The 19566-nt window shown below is 44.7% G+C and overlaps 1 protein-coding gene across 1 annotated transcript; it reads right to left on the reverse strand.

Moving 5' to 3' along the window:
- Window positions 1-11640: 11640 nt before the first annotated feature.
- LOC125542444 (mannose-6-phosphate isomerase 1) lies at window positions 11641-16596 on the reverse strand. Its single transcript, XM_048705490.2, has 5 exons — window positions 16023-16596; window positions 15754-15921; window positions 13379-13591; window positions 12413-12679; window positions 11641-12316 (listed from the first exon to the last, which is right to left on the reverse strand). Exons 1-5 carry the CDS (start codon window positions 16398-16400, stop codon window positions 11933-11935), a joined length of 1410 nt encoding a protein of 469 aa, XP_048561447.2. The 5' UTR covers window positions 16401-16596; the 3' UTR covers window positions 11641-11932.
- Window positions 16597-19566: the final 2970 nt, after the last annotated feature.

The raw sequence follows: 19566 nt of genomic DNA on the forward strand, positions 1-19566 counted from the left end.
ACCTATCCTATTATTAGCTCGCCATCCAAATCGGTTGAAGATAACTCGTGCTACCGACTCCCAACGGTTGCACCTAGTAATCAAAAGCTCCCTGGAGTCCGCATGAGTGAATAACGACCACGTACGGATCCAAGCAGTGGTTCTGAAGATAACCTGCAAAAAGTTGTTAAAAAAATTCCGGTTAAAGATTATATCATTTCTGCAGTTCCATATAGCCAAAGTAGTGCACATATCCCTATCCGAATATGTCCCGCAATATTTAAGTCCACTCCATGTAGTCACATCCCTAATAACGTGTTCATACTAATAGGAGGATTCACGTTGAAGGCCATATGAAGAGTATGTCAAATAAATTTGGCTAACGGACAATCTAGGAAGAGGTGTTGAATCGTCTCATCATGGTCACAAATACAGCTTCGGGAACTACCGACACATCTTCGCTTTACCAAGTTATATTTTGTTAATATCACTTCCTTATGCACAAACCACATGAAGATTTTAATTCTAAGCGGTACTTTAATCTTCTAGATTTGGAGAGACCTTGAGATTGGCCCGCAATCAATTAGGCCCAAGTACATAGATTTCACCGGGAAGCTACCGTTCCTAGATAGTTTCCAATGAATGGTATCTGGTTGGTCCGAAAGCTGAACCAAATGCAGCCAAGAGTTCCATCACTCCCCCACCAGAGACCTCCTTAATTGGATATTAAGGGGGTCCGATTGTAATACTGTAGCAATATAGGCTTCCTTGCGTTGTACAATATTATACAAAGTGAAGTATTGAATGGCTAAGGGCGTGTCTCCTAACCATGCATCTTCCTAGAATCTAGTCGTGTTACCATTGCCATAATGAATTTCACCCTATGCAGAAAGGTTTCTTTCATCCTCATTAACCCCTATAGGCTAGTCGGCCGCGGCCCTACCAACATATGATGCATAGCTTTGTCATTGGTGGCACGGAAGCTGGGGTGACTACCTAGGTTGCTGGTTGCGATGGCACTTGAGCCATGAGGCTGGTGCGGTACCCACCTAGGGGCACTCTTGCCATTTTCATGCACTCAGTTGAAGTGCAACAGTAGTGAGAATTTGTGTGTCTACTCTTCGCCGACCCAACTTCTAAAGTTGGAAAATCATATGGTTGCTGATCTTACATGCATTCATTGGGTCAAGTGATTTCAAACTTCGGGCTTCGGCCAAAGGCCTTCATATGCTCTTCATTGGTTGCATCCGAAAACAACAACTCTCATGTGATACTTCCTCCGTTTTTATTTAGTTCACGTATTAGCTTTGGTCAAAGTCAAACTTTGTAAACTTTGACCAAATTTATAGACAAAAATATTGGCATATATAGTAACAAATCAGTACTACTAGATTCATTGTTGAATGTACTTTCACATCATATAGATTTTGTTATGGTAAATATTTATATATTTTTCTATAAACTTGGTCAAACATTAGGAAGTTTGACTTCGGTCAACTCTAATATGCAAAGTAAATAAAAACAGAGGGAGTATTTCCTTCCTAGATGTATTGTCTTGGAGTACCGTGATGCCTTGAATGACATAGCCTTCACTAGCTAGGTTAGCCCAGCAGTAGAAGAGTGATCTAGGGTGAAAACGTTTGCATGGCCTAGATTCCTTCTCAAAAATGTTTCCATGCCATGATGCTATGTGAATTGCTTGTGTTGTTTAGTGTCTATATTTCTGTGATTGGTTGTAAGCAGCGGCGAATCCAAGGGGTAGGCTTGGATTGGCTCAAGCCTGCCCTCCGAAATTAAAATCCAGCCTATCCCGGCCCATCTCAGCCCAGTTTCAGCCCATCATAATCCAGTTTCAGCCTGTGTACTGAAGTTGAGCCTGCCCTTCAAATTCATCCTAGATTCGCTACTGATTGTAAGAGTAGTGGGTAGTTGCGCCACTGGTGGCGGGATTCCCTAATGTTAATCTTTCCTAGCCGTAGGAGCAAGCACGTCATGGGTAAGGTCGTCCCACTTGGTTAAAAGGAATTTCATATGAATTTCAAATGATTCCATTCTTTAAGAATTTCTCCTATCAAGCTTGTTTGGTTTGTGGGAACTTTGCATATGATTCCAGAGGATATTTTCCATTGAATGCGACCTCATGGAAATAATACTTTTCCTCACTGATAACAATGAAATATATTAGATGCTTCAGAAAAAAAAATCTAGTGTTTTTCGTGCAGTGCATCCAAACAACATCTATTTGTTTTCTTCTCTCTTTTTTTTGCGGGGAAACAACATCTATTTCTACGTTGCAATTTCATGTGTTTTTATTTCTCGTAGCCTTGTAGGATTCATTGGCCATGCCATCTACTCCCTCCGTCTCATAATGTAAGACGTTTTTTTGACACTACACTAGTGTCAAAAAAGTCTTACATTATGGGACGGAGGGAGTAATTCCTACGTTGTCATATCCCTAGGCTTTTGAATTCGAGCTTAACCAAAGCGGCCCTTGAGATTGAGTCATATTCTCCACCTTAAACCATCGAAGAAATATGCAATCTATCACCCGATTTATTTCTAGAGTGAAACACATCAACTCCCACAATTAGGACAGGGTAAGAGATTGGCACCATATGCCGACAAGTGGGGGCCAGCGTTCACCTCAGTACTACAACGTCCACATGTGTGCTCCATTTGCAATAGACTCACTTAATTTATTAGGAATTCTAATTGTTCCCTCAAATGGATCTTCGCTGGGGACAGACCAGACCAGACGGGGGCTTCCCAATTATTCTCTGCTCCACCGATAAACATTAGACGCATCCCGTCCAACAGGGAACCCATCCCGTCCAATCAGGTCGGTCAGGACCCATCGTATCCGGCAAATCGACCATTCCTTGTCATGTTGCTGATCGTGCCCCTATGATTTGAAACGACTTGGCTCCGCTCCAAGGAGAGAAAAAACCCCAATGGAATGGGCCACACACATCAAGTCTTCTTGGTGCCGATGGATGGATGGAGCCAGGCAATCAGGCCAAGCTAACGACTTGACGTGTTGGTAGGAAGCTTTGTATCCATGTGGCTACGAGTACTACTGGGAGACTGTTGGAGAGCAACCATGACAGCACTGCACGTACGTACGTACATGTTTTCTCATGGTGAAGCATGTCGACGGGAGGTCTGGAGCTGTGCCGAATTGAGATGTGTATGGAATACTGTACTGAATGCAGTAGTACCTTCTTTTTTTAAGAACTGTACTGTACATGCCGTATATCTTTGTCCTTGTTCTTATTTTGGCCATATATACATGGTTTTCGCATTTGGTATTCTTCCAGCAAGGGCTTCTTTGATTCGCGGGATTCTAAAAATATAGGAATGGGAAAAGCATAGGATTAAAATGCCATGGTCATCTCAACCCTACAGGATTTTGGATTGCTTGATTGCATCATAGGAAAAATAAAGGATTCTCTCAAAGAGGTTTGAGTGGATGCTAGCAACCGTATTTGAAGTAGTACAAAGAAATCCTTGGGAAAAATTTCTATAGGATTCAATCCTATGAATAAAACAACCAAAAAAGGAAAAAACAATCCTAAGGCCTCTTTTGGTTCATAGGATAGGATTATCATAGGAATAGGAATCTTGTAGGAAATGAGATGACATGTATCTCAAATTCTATGAGTAGGAATAGGAAACAAGATGTCATTTGGTTGACATCAAAGGAATTTTTCCATTGAGTCTATGCTCTTTTTTATTTTCTTATAAAATGTGGAGGATAGGAACCAATCCTATGTAGGAATAGGAATCCATTCCTATGAACCAAAGGGCTCTAAAGGAAAAAATCCTATAAGAATCCTATCCTCTAGAATTCCTATGAAATTCCTCTAAACCAAAGGAGGCCTAAGAATTCTAATCCTCTAAAATTCATATGCAAATACTTTGAATCAAAGGAGCCATAATTGTATTTTTATTTCAACTCCGTTGATTCTATGGTAGGCGCTAGAGACAACTCTGTGGGTGGTGAGGAACGGGGGGTTGCCGGGACCAGAAAAGAAGAGGGGGTTAGAGGGATGGCCGAGGCGTTGATGGAGGTGTCGATCGACTTGGGTAGGACCGAGTGGTGTGGTGGTTCAACAGCAATGCCGGCAACGGATGATGGGTGATAGAGCACGGTGGCGGCGGGTAGGTTAACGGCAACGAGGAAAATAGATTGGAAATTAATATATTTTTTCCATTCAACCGATGAATAGTTGGTCCGGGTGGTTTAAGAAGAGAAGTCGAACAAAAGACTTGCACTCCAACCTCAGGGACAAGAGTCAAGGCAGGGAAGATGTGAGTCGTCTGGTGCGTGGCCATGGTTGGGTCAAATCGAATGGTGTAACGATCAGAAACAGGTGTGTGCAATGAATCTGAAGAGGCATGCACTACGCTACTTATGGCGTCGTACCCATAACATGGAAACATCAAACATGCTACTTATACCAGACAGACGATGTGTACTTGTTTCCCGTACCCTTTTGAAGTATGCTCTCTTGGCTGCCGGCCTAACTATTGAATGTTCCATATGATGTGTATAGCACAACTTAAGCTTCTATGGTGTAATATTGCACTGTTCAACAAGACCTGGATTTTAATTAGTTGGTAGATGCTACCACATCCTAGAGCTTAGGAATTCATTGTATAATCTTCAGACCTTAGTCCATATTATATGTTTGTTATTGTTAGGTGGGTGTGTCTAGGGCACATCTAGATGTGCTTTAGTTATTGCACATCTAAGTGAGTGAATCAAGTATAAAGAAAAAAAAGAGAAAGAAAATATTCACACGAATCTCAATGTAAGATCAATGACATATGACTTAGATGTGCAATACTTATGGCACATCTAGATGTGCTTTAGCAAAACTGATTGTTATTTGTCTACCAGGATATATACCAAAAGCTCCAATGATTTCTAGGATGTCTGCTGGGCCACACACATCAAGTCTTGGTGCCCATGGATGGAGCAACCTGATCAGGCTAAGCCGACGACTTGACGTGTTGGTAGGAAGCTTTCTATCCATATGGCTACTACCACTGGCAACTGTTTTGGAGAGCAACCATGAGCCCATGACAACACTGCACATACCTACATGCTTTTTCATGGTGATGAAGCATGTCGACTCCAGCTGTGCCGGATCGTGATGTGTATGTATGGATTGCTGTACCATGAATCATTACACACACAAAAATCATCGTGATCCGTGCGAGTTTGAGCGGATCGAACGGACAAAAAATCTGGACGAAAACCAGCTAGTAGAAAGATCGCCAGGCCGGCCAGATGGAAAATTTCATCAACTCACACACTTATTACAGATTTTTTATTTATTGTTTTTACCTTTTTACCATATACTATATATGTACCACTCCCTCCGATCCAAATTAATTTACGCTAACATTGCACAAATTTATACTTACTAAGTTGGCATCAATTAATATGGATTAGAGGGAGTACTACATGGTTTTGGAAGACAAGTTGTACTCCAGCAAGAGACTTGTATTCCAACCATAGGGACAAGAGTCAAGGCAGGGAAGATGGAGTCGTCTGGTCGTATAAATGACTGCCAAGTGCGTGGCCATGGTCGAGTCAAATCGAGTGGCACAACGATCATGTGCAATGAACCTGAAGAAGCATGCACTGCGCTATTCATGCCATCGTGCCTGTAACATGGAAACATGCTACTTATACCAGCATACGATGTCTGTTCATATACAACTGTAAAGTATATACTCTTTTGCTGCTGGCCTAACTTTGAATGTTCATATGCTTCACAGCACCAGTTAAGCTTCTCTGCATATCACTGGGTCCGAATGAACCGGAATTAGTTAGTAGAGCAGACTCTTGGAAGTCGTTCGTTCTCCTCGACCGATCTCTAAGTCATCAGTCATCACCATACCCTAGAGGCTAGGAATCCATTATGTAATCCTCACCAGACCTTGTTGTATACTCTCTCCGTTCTAAAATAAGTGACTCAACTTTATGTTAATTTTAAGGATGAACGGAATAACATATAATTCTATTTGCCTGCCTGGATAACAAAAGCCTGAATGATTTCAGAGATATCTGAAGCTACATCCCTCAGGCTTTTGTCATCTAACAGGTGGCAGTGATACTGATTGCTCTAGCAGTCCAATTAAAGAACAGTCCAAACATATGGCCATGTCTTTTAGTGGCCAACTACATATGGTCCTCCAATTTTCAAACATAAATTGTTTTGTCCATATCTTGTACTGACCTGCTAGTATAATCATCCAATTTCCAAAAGAAAACTGTTTTATTTTTTGCACAGATGCCGGAAGAAACTGGGAGATCCAGCGACAGGAAGACAATAGCCGGAAAATAATAATCAAGAACCAGCGAGAAACTGGGAGGTCCGGTGTGACATGACCATACATCATTTGTATACATGGAACGTAAGTCGCCTCAAAGATTATTTTGGAATCGTCAATTTTTTGGGCCATTAAATTAAGATCCAACGGCCGCCCTTCTTTTTTTGTCCAGCATTTTTTCTTTCTCCAACCGTTCATGCTCCCACAAAATCGACTTACCCAGATTACAAATAGCTGTCGTGTACATGTTATCAGACCAAGTTCGAAGCTTCCCTCTTTGATGTGCCAGGTAACTAATCTTATCCCAAGAGGAGGGAGAAGATTATATCACTAGTACCTAGCCCTAGTCCAGGGATCAACGGTAGCACCCCCACTGACAACTCACTTGGAAGCACTGGGCACCCATGGGCGTCAAGTTCCTCCTTTGGCTTGTCGGGATCGACCGGCGCTGGACCACGGCGCACCTTGCCCGTCGAGGACTGCCGCATGCATCGGCTTGTGTTCTCTACGACCAAAAGACCGAAACCATGCACCACCTCCTGGTCGACTGCGTCGTATCACGCATTGTCTGGCACAACGTTCTCTCTTGGTGTCGCCTAACCATTCAACCACCAGAAGGCCCCAGACGCTTCTTCGAATGGTGGTCCTCGGCCATGCAAGACTCTCCGGCTAGTCACCGCAAGGGTCTCGGTTCACTCATTTCGCTCTCCGCATGGACAATTAAATTCCTATATCTTCGCAGGTGCTAATCCATCGCAAACCACTTGGTTCACACCATCCAGAAGGAAGCTAGGGGCTGAGGAGCTCCCCCCCCCCCCCCCCCCGGCATACACAGTACGAGGAACATGCCTCTGTACTTTCTATCCTCTATCAACACAATGATACACACCACATGTATTCACAAAAAAATAATTATACCACAAGCACCAGTAACACATCGACAGCCTTCGGCACAATACATTCATTCCTACTCCCGACCCCCGCATCGCTCCTAGGGCAACACGGGGAAGCCTCGTCGTCAACCCTAATCACCCTCGCCTCCCCTCCATTGCCTCCCCTCGACGCCGACAGATGAGGCGGCCGGGCAAAGCCCTAGCCACGGACGGTGGCGACGGGCAGTGCCCTCTCACGTGATTCCTTTTTGCCTATGATCCATGGCGTGCGGGCACCCTCGTCGGTGTTTCTCCTCGTGCGGCAGTTCCAAGCGGTGCAGTGACGCGTTTTCCACTCCCCGTCCATGGATCATCGCGACGCGTGCGAATTGGAGTGGTTCGAGAATGGACAAAAAATCTTTATCTCAAAAAAGAAAAGAATGGACAAAAAAATCTGGATGGTGTGCCGAATCAAAAATCAGCAAGCTAAAAGATAGGGAAGTTGCTCTTTCAACCGAGCAACGTTGGGGGAGCTCCCCACCTGAATGAAAATTAAATTTTGTTTTTTGTTGTTGTTTACCATATACTCCTCCGTTTCTAAATACAATTCATTTTAGAGATTTCAATATGGACTATATACGGATGTATATAGACATATTTTAGAGTGTAGATTCACTCATTTTACTTCGTATGTAGTCTATATTTTTTTTAGCATCAATACAGACACAAGCGCTCATATACACGCGCATACACCCACCCCATGAACGCACACACGCACACCCTACCCCTATGAGCACCTCCGAGACATACCACAGGTTGATTCGCATATGTAGTCTATATTGAAATCTCTAAAAAAACTTATATTGGAATGGATGGAGTACTACTTACACGGTTTTAGTAGAAAAGTTGCACTCCAATAGCTCCAACCATAGTGCCAAGGTCACAAGGGTCAAAGGCAAGACAGATGGAGTCGTCTGGCCGTATAAACGACAGTAGGGTGTGTGGCCATGGTCGAGTCAAATCAAATGGTGTAGCCATCTGGTGTGTGCAACGAATCTGAAGAAGCACGCAGCAGGCTACTCATGCCATCGTACCGGCAATATGGAATCACTGCTACTTATACCAGACATACGAGGTCGGCTCATACCCCCTTTGAAGTATACACTCTTTGCTGCTTGCCTAACTTTGAACCTCGTCCATATGCTGTACACAGTTTAGGCGTCTCTGGTGTTATGTTAACTACAGATATGGAGTTCAACAGAAGCAGAATTAGTTAGAAGATGAAGGCTCCGGGTATGGGCTACCTACCCTCCCAAGTCATCGCCATACCCTAGAGGCTAGAAATCCTTTATATATGATCCTCACTGCAACTGTCTACCGGGATAGCAAAAGCCTGAATGATTTCTGGTCTATCTGAAGCTGCGTGCATTCCTCAGGCTTTTGTCATCAGAGAGGTGGCAATGACACCGACTGCTCCAGCGCTCTAAGAACAGTCCAAACATACGGCCATGTCTTCTAGTGACCGGCTGCATATAATCCTCCGATTTTCAAACGAAAACTGTTTTGTCCATGTCTTGTAGCGACCGGCTAGATACAATCCCTCCGATTTTCAAAACGAAAACTGCTTTGTCCATGTCTTGTAGCGAGCGACCCGCTAGTATGAGTATGACCTTCCGATTTCCAAACGACATCCGGTTTCTCCGCACATGCCGGAGGATAATAGGCCGCTTGGCCCGAGTTTTCCTGCCATTAATTAAATACATGTGGCCATCGACAGGAAGACGAGAAGAAGTGAGAAGTCCGGTGTGACATGACCATACATCTTACTACCAGACCAAAGCTCCAAGCTTCCCTCCTTGATGTGCCAGATAACTAATGTGACCACAAGAACAGGGAGAAGATTATTCTACTACTACTAACAGTGAGCACTGGCGGCCTTCTGCACCATCCACTCGTTCCTACTCCCAGTTCATGTTAACAACTGTTAACTGTTAAGTAGTACTCCATCCATCCCATAATATAAAAGCGGCTTTCATACTACACAGTGTAGTATAAAAGCGCTCTTATATTATGGAACAGAGGGAGTAGTAAAAAGGAGAGCAATTCAGCAGACCCGTTGCTTCAGCCGGCGGAACTCTCTGAAAGTCTTGATGGCCGAAACACAGCACGTTTGCTTTAATAAAGCCAGGCAGCAGCGGCGGCGGCAAAGGCAGGGTTCCCTGAGACCATGGCATAGCAAGAGAGAGCGCGACGTGTTCAGTTGTTTACCTCTCTTACCGTTGACGGCGACCGGTGCGTGCATCAGCAATTCAGCACGCGGACGGCCGACGACGGCGACGGTGACGAGTCGCGGTTTCTGACCGGTTCTCCGACGCTGCTTGAATTAAACTAGGCGTGCAGCCGGCCACTGGGACTAAGGTTTGACGAGTGGAGCAGGGACAAATTCAGAGGGGTTTTGGGAGTACTTGATGTGTGTGCGCCCAAGTGGCCAGGGTCCACGCCATGGAAGAGGGCGTGCCCATTAGCCAAATCGGGCCAAGGAAGAAGGAAGAGACTTGAGAAGTTCCAAGAGTTGCTTGCTCTTGGTGACACAGCCCAGACGGCAAACCCACTCAAAATAAGAAAAGAAAAAACAGACGTCAAGCAAGTGGTGGAGCATCTGAAACCCAAAACTTCAGTGAAGGAAGCAAGAGCAGAAATATTCAGTATGTAGACACGGAGAATCACGGCATCGACAGCAGCCGTGGCGCCAACAGAGTTCTTTCGCCCAGGCCAAGTGACCAAGAGGAACAACCAAAAACAATACGAATATACTGGTACTGGTATCTCGGCATCTCCAACCATCCTCTGAAACTGGAGTGCTGCACCATCTACATTTGGTTACTCAACTACTACAAAGAAACAGAATGACTGAAACTTATTACTATTATTAACAAAAGGACTGAAACTTAGCATTCAGTAAAAACTCCATCAGTTAGTTCTATAACAGAAGAGAGCATGCACAAGACCTATATGCGTGGGTGGGACCTTGTTCTAAAGGCATCAAGGAACTTATTACTCGTCCATTGGAAAACTATAGGATTTAATACAATGATCTTCGACCAGCCTAATCTTCCCTAGTTACTCGATATCATTCCAACCAATAGTTCTTGGCAATTTAATCTAGTAATCTAAAAGTTGAAACACAAATTTTACCCTTTTTGGCAGTAAACACGATACAGTGTTCTGTAATCTGTAACTTCTGCATCTACCTATTATCAGTACTGAAGACTCACAGTTTCCAATGTTCCTAGTCAAAATGTAGTATATCCAACATGAATTGAGGGCTTTCAGGCCTTGGGAGCAACACCCTCAGTTTGTCTGCTGTACTAACCATGTGTAAAATGTACTCCCTCCCTCTGTAAACTAATATAAGAACGTTTACGGAGGGAGTATCATGTTAACATCTTCCATCTTACATATAACATCATAAATGCAGATAGTAAATAGCTTTTTTTTTAAACTTTTGCCCATGTCTTCTAGTAACCCACTTCTCTATGATCTTCCAATTTCCAAACGAAAACTGTTTTTCCACACATGCTGGAGAACAACAATAGGTTGCTTCGCCCAAGTTTTCCTGCTAATAAACACATAGCCGCCGACATGAAGACAATAGCCGGAAGAAAGAAGAACCAGCGAGAACTGACAAGTTCAGTGTGGAAAACAACAATAGGTTGCTTCGCCCGAGTTTTCCTGCTAATAAACACATAGCCATCGACAATGAAGACAATAGCCGGAAGAAAGAAGAACCAGCGAGAAGAACTGACAACAGGCCAAGTTCCAAGCTTCCCTCCTTGATGTGCCAGGTAACTAATGTAAACCCTGGCGGCCGTCAGTACCATCCATTCATTCCTGCTCTCAGTGTTAACAGCTGTTCAGAGCTACAGCTTGCTTCAACCGGCAAAACTCTCTGAAGTCTCTGAAAGTCTTGACGGCCGAAATACAACACGTTTGCTTTAATAAAGCTGGGCAGCAGCAGCAGCAAAGGCCGGGGTTCCCTGAGACCACGGCAAGAGAAAGAGAGAGTGCGACATGTTCAGTTGTTTACCTCTCTTACCGTTGACGGAGACCGGCGAGTGCATCAGCAATTCAGCACGCGGACACGGGCGACGACGACGACGAGGAGTCCCAGTTTCTGACTGGTTCTGCGAAGCTGCTTGAATTAAACTGGCTGTGCGTGCAGCCGGCCACTGGGACTAAGGTTTGACGAGTGGAGCTGGGACAAATTCAGAGGTGTTTCGGAGCGAGGGGTGGAGCATCTGAAATCCAAAACTTCAGTGAAGAAGTCAAGAACAGAACCTTCAGCATGTTGAGACAGAGAACCACGTCGCGGACGGATCATATCCGTCGTCCCGACAGTGATCTTCCACCCGGACCTGGCAACCAAGAGGAACAAGCAGAACGCTGAAATGCACAGGCACTGGTATATCAGCATCTCCAATTATCCTCTGAACTGGAGAACTGCACGATTTACATCTGGTCACTGAACTTTTACAGGTTAGCAGAAGGACTGAAACTTCTTATTCACTGACCCCATTAGTTATCTAACAGCAGAGAGCATGCCATGCCAGGGTACCTATATGCAAGGGACCTTGTTCTAAAGGCATCAAGGAACTTATTACTCGTCCATTGGACTATACATATTACATTAGCACTTGCATCCATCGGCCTATACTGTATGTATATCAGCGCCCCAGCTAACTCGCCATTTCGCATATGTTCTGCAGCTGGGACCTCTTCCCTGCAGCAGCAGCGTTGCAGGCGTGCAAGGCTCTGCTGTTCACCCCAGCTCTGTACAGCTGCATCGACACATGGCCAGAAGCGGAGAGCCTAACCTCGGTATGCGCGGGCACAAAGAAGACGTCGCCTTCCTTCGCCTTCTCGCCGTCAGACATGGAGTCTGCCTGAACCTCGCCCTCCCCGGTCATGACAAGGAAGATGGATGGACCTGGTACCGGTGGCATGACAACCACTTCACCTGGAGGCAGCAAGCAGCAGTCAACCTCGAACTCGTCAGTCGGAGGGGTGTAGCGTCGTACGTATGGCTGCACGGGTACCCCTCCCAGTATTTCAGGGAAGATCTGCATACAGAAAATATACTGTTTAAACATCAAGGAGAACATTAACCTAGCAGATGCAAACTCAAATCTCTCAGCACAATTTCAAGCTAAACTCACCTGTTTGTATGTTAGCATGGAGCAGAGGGTCTGCACATCTCTGTATTTAGGTGTCAAACCAGCACGAACCACATTGTCCGAAGTAGCCATGCACTCAATGCATTCCCCGGACAGGTATGCGTGTGGTTCATTGGCACCGATATAAATTGCTTCACCGGGACTGAGCTTGACATAGTTGAAGAGAAGCGCGGCTAGAACACCGACATCTTCTGGATACTGTCTCTCCAGAGACAAAACAAGTTCTTCCTTCTCTGTTAAGGTCCGAATCTGAACATCATCATCGTCGGTAAAAACAGAATCTCAGGCTTGTCAAATGGCATTAATATTCTTTTCTTAAATACGAAAAGTACATTGCTGAATAGTGATGCACCCTATCGCTGAACACCACCTTCTGTCAAGGATCATTTCATATACTAAGGAAATACAGCAGAAATTTTATCCAAGTAATGTAAATCTTAAGACAAAACTATGATTTGGTATTATGATCTTCTACCAGCTTTATCTTCCCTAGTAACTCGATATCATTCCAACCAATAGTTCTTAGCAATTTAATCTAGTAATCTGCCAGGTCAACCACAACTTTTACCCTTATCTGACAGTAAAGACGATACACTGTTCTTATAGCTTTTGTGTCTACCTATCAGTACCGAGGACTCACAGTTTCCAATGTTCCTAGTCCAAATGTAATATATCCAACATGAATATAGGGCTTTCAGGCTTTGGGAGCAACACCTTCAGTTTGTCATCTATACTAACCATGTGTAAAACATCATGTTAACATCTTCAGTATTACATATAACATCTTAAATGCAGCGTAGTAAACAACATAGTTTTTTACTTTTGCTTCGGAGGCAACAATGTCAATTAGCAGGTTACATTCAGTACTATGTGCTGTGTGGTTTAACAGATTGCTATCATAAGAAAATATAAATGACCACATACACTCTAGATTAAGAAAGTTTTTACCTTGCTTTCATCATTCAGGCGACCCTTCAATTTATTAACTGCTTCGGAAACTGCTTCTTTACTTGCTGTCATTAGCTTAGCGAATGCTGATTGCAGACTGGACTTTACATCATTACCCCCATGATACTCTTTTACAGTCATAAGCTTGTCAGCATCTTCATGTCCGATCAGCCCTCCGACTTCAGGTACGGTCCTTATAACATCCTTGAGCTCCTTTACCATGGTATAAACAGCATATTACTTTACAAGTAAAACTAGTAGAAGGCATCTAAAAGAACATTGCTGCCAATAAAACTGTGCCTGTTCTTGAAACAAATGGTTCCTTTTTGTATTAAAAAAATGATAACGTTTATGCAACAAAATGTGTGATCTGCTCCCGATCTCATTGAACATATATGTGTGGCTAAGTAAAAGACAACAGCCAAAAACAAAAGAAAATGTAAAATGAAAGTATAAAGTTGTACAATTTGGTCTTCTATAGATCTAGGAACAGTTTGTAAGCTACTTGTTTAGACAGGCGAAAAAGCAAATATGTGTACTACTTCCGTGGCCATATCAAAGAACTACTACTTCCAAGTATTATTTCTGGTGGGTGTTCTTCATCAAACGCAACACAGGTTTTGTGAAGGCTTTCGCTTAATAGCTGTACTTACTATTTCCAATTTCATTTCAGTTGTCCTACTATAAACTACATTTGTATTTACCGCCTTCCAATAACCAATCGGTTACACATGCCCTTGTACAGAATTCAACTTTACTACTACAATATTTTACCATAGAAATCAACGAGATAGGAATGAACAAGTACTAGATCCCGAGTTTGATCCAATCGGTCCCACGCCATGTGTCAGTCTTATTATAAAACAACCCCTGTAATTTTTTAGAAAGCAATCAGGTCCCTACAAATATTTTTTAGAAAAGCAATCGAGTCCCTGCAATATTTTAAAAAAAGAAATCTAAACATGTGCCATGTTGTCTTAGAAGAAACTGGGGAAGATAGCAATTTTGGCTTGCATTATTACTTGACTTGAAGAAGTCAAGGCGTGACTGTTCCTACCGAGATTCAGCTGTGAGCCAAAAATAGCCTGACAGTCCAAGCGCACACGTTTGGCTTGGCGCATATACTCCATGGTGTTACTTATATACGTGGATTTATATGCAGAGGCGCAACAGAAGCGGACTTGTATACGCGGTGGCGAAAGGGGACAAAGCAATGCGCACACGGTGAGCGGTGAACTGTACTTACTGTTTCGAATTTCATTTCAGTTGTCCTCCTATAAACTACTACCTCTGTAAACTTCTATAAAACGATTTAGATCACCTAAAACGTCTTATAAAAGTTTACCGAGGGAGTACATTTGTATTTACCGCCTACCAATAGCCAATCGGCTACATATGCCCTTGTACAGAATTCAACCTTACTACTACAATACATTTACCATAGAATTCAACTTGATAGGAATGAACAAGTACTAGATCCTGAGTTTGATCCCCACACACACATCGGGGTGAAAAACACCTTCTGCGAAGAACAAAAGGGTTTAGATTTGAAAAGCCGGATATGGTTGTCCAATTTTGTTGCTGAAACACTAACCCCAAATCTGTCTCCTGTTCTGGCACTAGTGTCTATCTCCAAGCATCACCGGCGCATGACGACAATTTCTTGGATGGGCGATCGGTGGGACAGCCGGCTGGCCCGCGTGTCGCATTTATGTATTTAGAGATAGATCATCGTATTTACATGTCAGCAAAATTGGTTGTGGGACACCATTATTTCGTGCCTGATATGCAGTTTTTCTTTCAAATAAATATGTGATTTTCTAGATGTAGAGCTTGGTGAGTATATCGACTAGCCAAGCAGGAATTAACGGACATGTAAATGTGCATCAACTAGGAAAGAGCTAAACAAACCATTTGCCTGGTAAAAAAATTTATGGCAAACCTATCTGGCGAACGTTCGCTTGGGGTGAGACCCAGCGAACGCCCCCAGAGGCACACGATCTAGATCCAGGGGGTGGCAGTTTTCGACGATTTTTGCACTAAAAATAAACAATTGCTTGGCATATTCTAAAACTCCCACACGATACACCCACCTTCCAAAATTAAGGTGCAATATTGCGAGGAATCAGTATGGCATTTTCTTCTGGAACACGCATCTAAACATGTGCCTCTCGCATCCTGAAGAAGTCAAGGCGTGCTTGTTCGTAGCGAGATTCAGTTGAGCCTAAAATAGTCTGACAGTCCAAGCGCACACGTCGTATACTCTTATAGATAAGAAATATGTGCAGAGGCGCAGCGGAACAGGACTTATCTACGGGGTGGTGACAGGGGGCGCAACAGCACTGCACACGCGGTGGCGGTTGGGACGCACGCACCTGGATGCCGGCGAAGCCGAAGAGCGCGCGGAAGTCGGTGACGGCGATGGCCATCTCCGGCTTGTGGTTGGCGTCCCGGTACGTGGCCGGCCGCATGGCGTGCAGCAGCTCCGCCAGCCCCTTGTCCGGGTGCGCCTGGATCGACAGCGGCTTCGCCACCGACAGCACCTGCACGCGGGAAAATCGCACGCCGGTGACAGAGTCAGCTTCGCGAGCACGTCATGGTTGAGGAACAGAACTGCAGAGCAGAGGAAGGAGGCGGCGGGCACCTTGAAGAGGAACGGGAGGTCGCCGGCCCAGCGCGCGGCGACGGCGGGGCCGAGCGCGGCCGGGTTACGCGCGAGCCAGGCGCCGAGGGGCTCGCCGCCGGGGAGCACGGCGGAGGGCGCGGCCGGGTGCGTGCCCATCCAGAGCTCCGCGTAGGGGCGGGCCTCGTCGATTTCGGCGGCGGAGTCCGCGGCTGAGAGGCGCGCGACGAGGGAGGCGGCGCCGCGCCGGCCCCACTCGTACTGCTGCACGCCGCAGCGCAGCCGCAGCGGCGGCGGCAGCTCCGGCGCGGCGGGCTCGGGCGGCGCACGGTCGTCCGGCGCGGAGGCCTCGGGCAGCGCCGGCGGGGAGGGCGCGGGCGCGGTGGAGGGAGCGCCCATTCTTTCTCTCTCGGGGGTGAGGGAGCAGGGCGGGGAGCAGTTCGTCTGGGCGTGGCGTGGTGCGGGCGGGTGTTTTCTCGGGAGATCGGTGCGGGAACGGGGCGCGGAGGAGGAATTTTAAGGGGAGGGAAGAAGATCGGCGCGGTGTGGCGTGGCGGGCGAACCGGCCGCGTCGGTCGCATGGGTACCCGGGGCGCCACGCGTTGGAGTTGCCGCGCCGCTTCCACGTAGTGGTGTATGCCGGTTTGGCTCGTTGGAAGGCGTTGGATCAGAGATGGAGTACGTATTTATTACCCCTAATTGCGACCCAAATTTGACAAAACCAAATCAGATTAACTGTGTGTGTTTTCGTAGGATCCGGTTTACCTGCTCCCTCCCCGTGCTCCCATGCGTGCTCTCACGTCATCCTACGGTTGTCTTTTTTCTTTTTTATTTCTAATCTAATCATCTCTTCTTGATTTTAAGAGGATGGGGCCGGGTCTTATCAGTTTGTCTAATTCACATCTAGATGTTTTTTAAGGATGCCACATCTAACCTCCCACAAGTATATAATGCATCAATAAGAAACAAAAAAACTAGGACAAAAAAAATAGACCACAAACAGAGTGAAAATCAGCTTAGATATGACATAACTATGTCACATCTAAATGTGTCCTAGACAGACCCGGGTCTTATTTTGTTCCAATTAAATCAAGCCACGTAGACAGGAGCATGAATGGGCACACGACGGGAAAGTAGACAAGTCTCGTCCGTTTTTGTAAGGGATGAACGCTGATATATAACACGTCAGTTTCCTTGTTACCAGGTACAGTGGTTTTTATTTTATTCTGGGAAGGTCGTTATGGCTAGAGTATTTAACTTTAGAAGGCATTTACACCGTCCACAAGTCCCTTGAGGATATAGCATGAAGGCTCGTCAAGCCAATTATTACGGCTTTTATATTACTACCTTTATTTCAGTTTACAAGTCCTACACGTATACCTACGTTGCCAATTTTATCATTCTAATATAAACTATATAACACAAAAATTATATCTTTTGAAAATAGAAACTTTGAAGTTTATGTTGGTATATTTTTTGTAATATATGACTTGTATTAGGTTGGTCAAATTGACAATCTAGAGGTACGCGCACGCCTTGTAAACTGAGAGAGAGGCAGTACAAAAAATTTAGAAAAAGCTAAACTTAGCTAGTAGCTCATGGGCCACGACATTATCTGCACGCGGTACAATGCAGAAGTGCATGCTCTAACTAATGTAATCGAAACACTGATCTAATGGAAGAGACTAGACAAGATATTTATACGTCAACACTTAATGTTGCGTGTTTATTTGCATCATACGGAAGTCATGCTTCAAACACCGTAAATGCTTCAGAATTTTGTATTTCTTTCAATCGTATACGAAAGTCATGCTTGCAACGCTACAAATCATGCTTCATAAAACCCAACTCAATTTCTCTCTAACGTCGGCTCGTCGACGATTTGGTGGACAACAACGTGCGCGTGCGCTAGATCGAAAGCATATCAGAGACGATGGGCGACATGCCTGGAGGAAGAGGATGCAAGGATAGCAGGCATTGAAAGGGTAGCTTGAACAGGCCTCGATAAGGATGACAATACATGTTTTCGTCAGTATTTTTTGTCATGAATGTGCCACTTTCATGACATAAAATGTTTTCGTTTGGGTCAAAATGTCACATATGTGTATTTTTCTCTTGTAGTGTTGAGTGCCATAATTTAACATGCTTTTCAACATGCGTATAGACGAGGCATGTTATAGGCAGAAGAAGACCTCCTGCATTGGCTGTTGTGCCTTGTAGGTTTGAATGTGGGAACAGATCCCTGCTGGCCGTCCACTGAAAAAGGACCCGCCTGATCAATGGAAGTGGTCTTATGATGAGGATCCTCGAGCGCTTCCCCGTAGTCAGGTAACTATGGGTTAGTGTGGAAGTGTGCATGTCACGCTTTATAGGGTGATAAAAATCATACATCAACGAGCTCGATACATGGATAATTTGCCTCATTGTGGTCGAATGCTTTCTACAGAGTTACATGATGTGATGTAGGTCAAATGAAGGCCGTACATGGTCATGGGATAATTCCCTTTGAACGTGATGTATCATGGTCCGGTTGATTTTGTTCAAGCGTCACATGAACGGGCGGTTGACAGAGGCCACACATGCAGAAATTAGATCCTTCCAGAGATCCTTGTTCTTACATGTCCTGTAAAAAATTGCCATGAAATGTCCCATGCACCATCGGTGATGCATCCTCGCATGCCCTGGAATGTCAATATTCACAACCTTCAATATGATACCTCCCTATCTGGAGCAATGCTCATTCTCCTCACATGAGCCATGACCATTCCGAATTGACTCGGTTCTCGACTGATGCCAAAGCAAATGCCATGGGCAACACTTATTAGCGTCGTGTGCCAATGCTATTATGAGTTTGCCCTTGTATTTGCATGTACAGAATGTTTCATCTATAAACAAAACGATTGATGGTGTGTTGAAAAGTCGTGATGCATGGGTCGAAAGTCTAGAAGGCAGAATGGAACACTCAATCATCATCCTCGGCCATATGATACATGCATGGGTTCCTGTAGGTCATCGCTCCCAATAACCTAGGGAGGAAGTTGTATGCTTCTATCCATCTACTATAGAACATTTTAAGAGCGACTTGTTTGGCCTTTCATGTCTTAACATACTTCACTCTGTGTCTGAACATATCATCTTCCAAACTCATCATCAACTTCACCTTAGTGGTCGAGGTTCTTGGTTACATGTTTCATGAATTTATCCCCGATGAGTTTAGAGGTCAGCCGATGATTGGCGCATTACCTTGACGGCATGCACTTCCACCCTTTCATCAACAATCGACACAGTTCTAATCGAGCTCATATCATCTAATGATGTTTGGTTCAAGTCAAGATGAAAGAGAGGACCTTTCACTTTGCTGGCAAATAATTCAAGTGATTTGAATTTCCAGGGCGCAATACCTCCTTTTTTGCACACCATTGCAAATCCGACTTGATAGACATCTTCTTCATTAGATATTTATGCCCAGTCCAACACCAAACCTTCTTAACAGTTCCACTTGGTCACTTGGATTCATCCTATTTAACACAATCTTTATTTGTTCCACAACCTCCTCATAACTAGG

Source organism: Triticum urartu, chromosome 3A (assembly GCF_056163025.1).
Source record: "Triticum urartu cultivar PI428250 chromosome 3A, HENAU_Tu73, whole genome shotgun sequence".
Taxonomy (NCBI): Eukaryota; Viridiplantae; Streptophyta; class Magnoliopsida; order Poales; family Poaceae; genus Triticum; species Triticum urartu.

Excerpts from the sequence above, each read along its gene's own strand:
- LOC125542444 (XM_048705490.2), bottom strand. The coding sequence starts at position 16,400 with ATGGGCGCTCCCTCCACCGCGCCCGCGCCCTCCCCGCCGGCGCTGCCC. Across the intron at positions 13,592-15,753 it reads TCGGCTTCGCCGGCATCCAG|GAGCTCAAGGATGTTATAAG; the intron begins GTGCGTGCGTCC and ends ACCATGGTAAAG. Across the intron at positions 12,680-13,378 it reads GCCTGAATGATGAAAGCAAG|ATTCGGACCTTAACAGAGAA; the intron begins GTAAAAACTTTC and ends GATGATGTTCAG.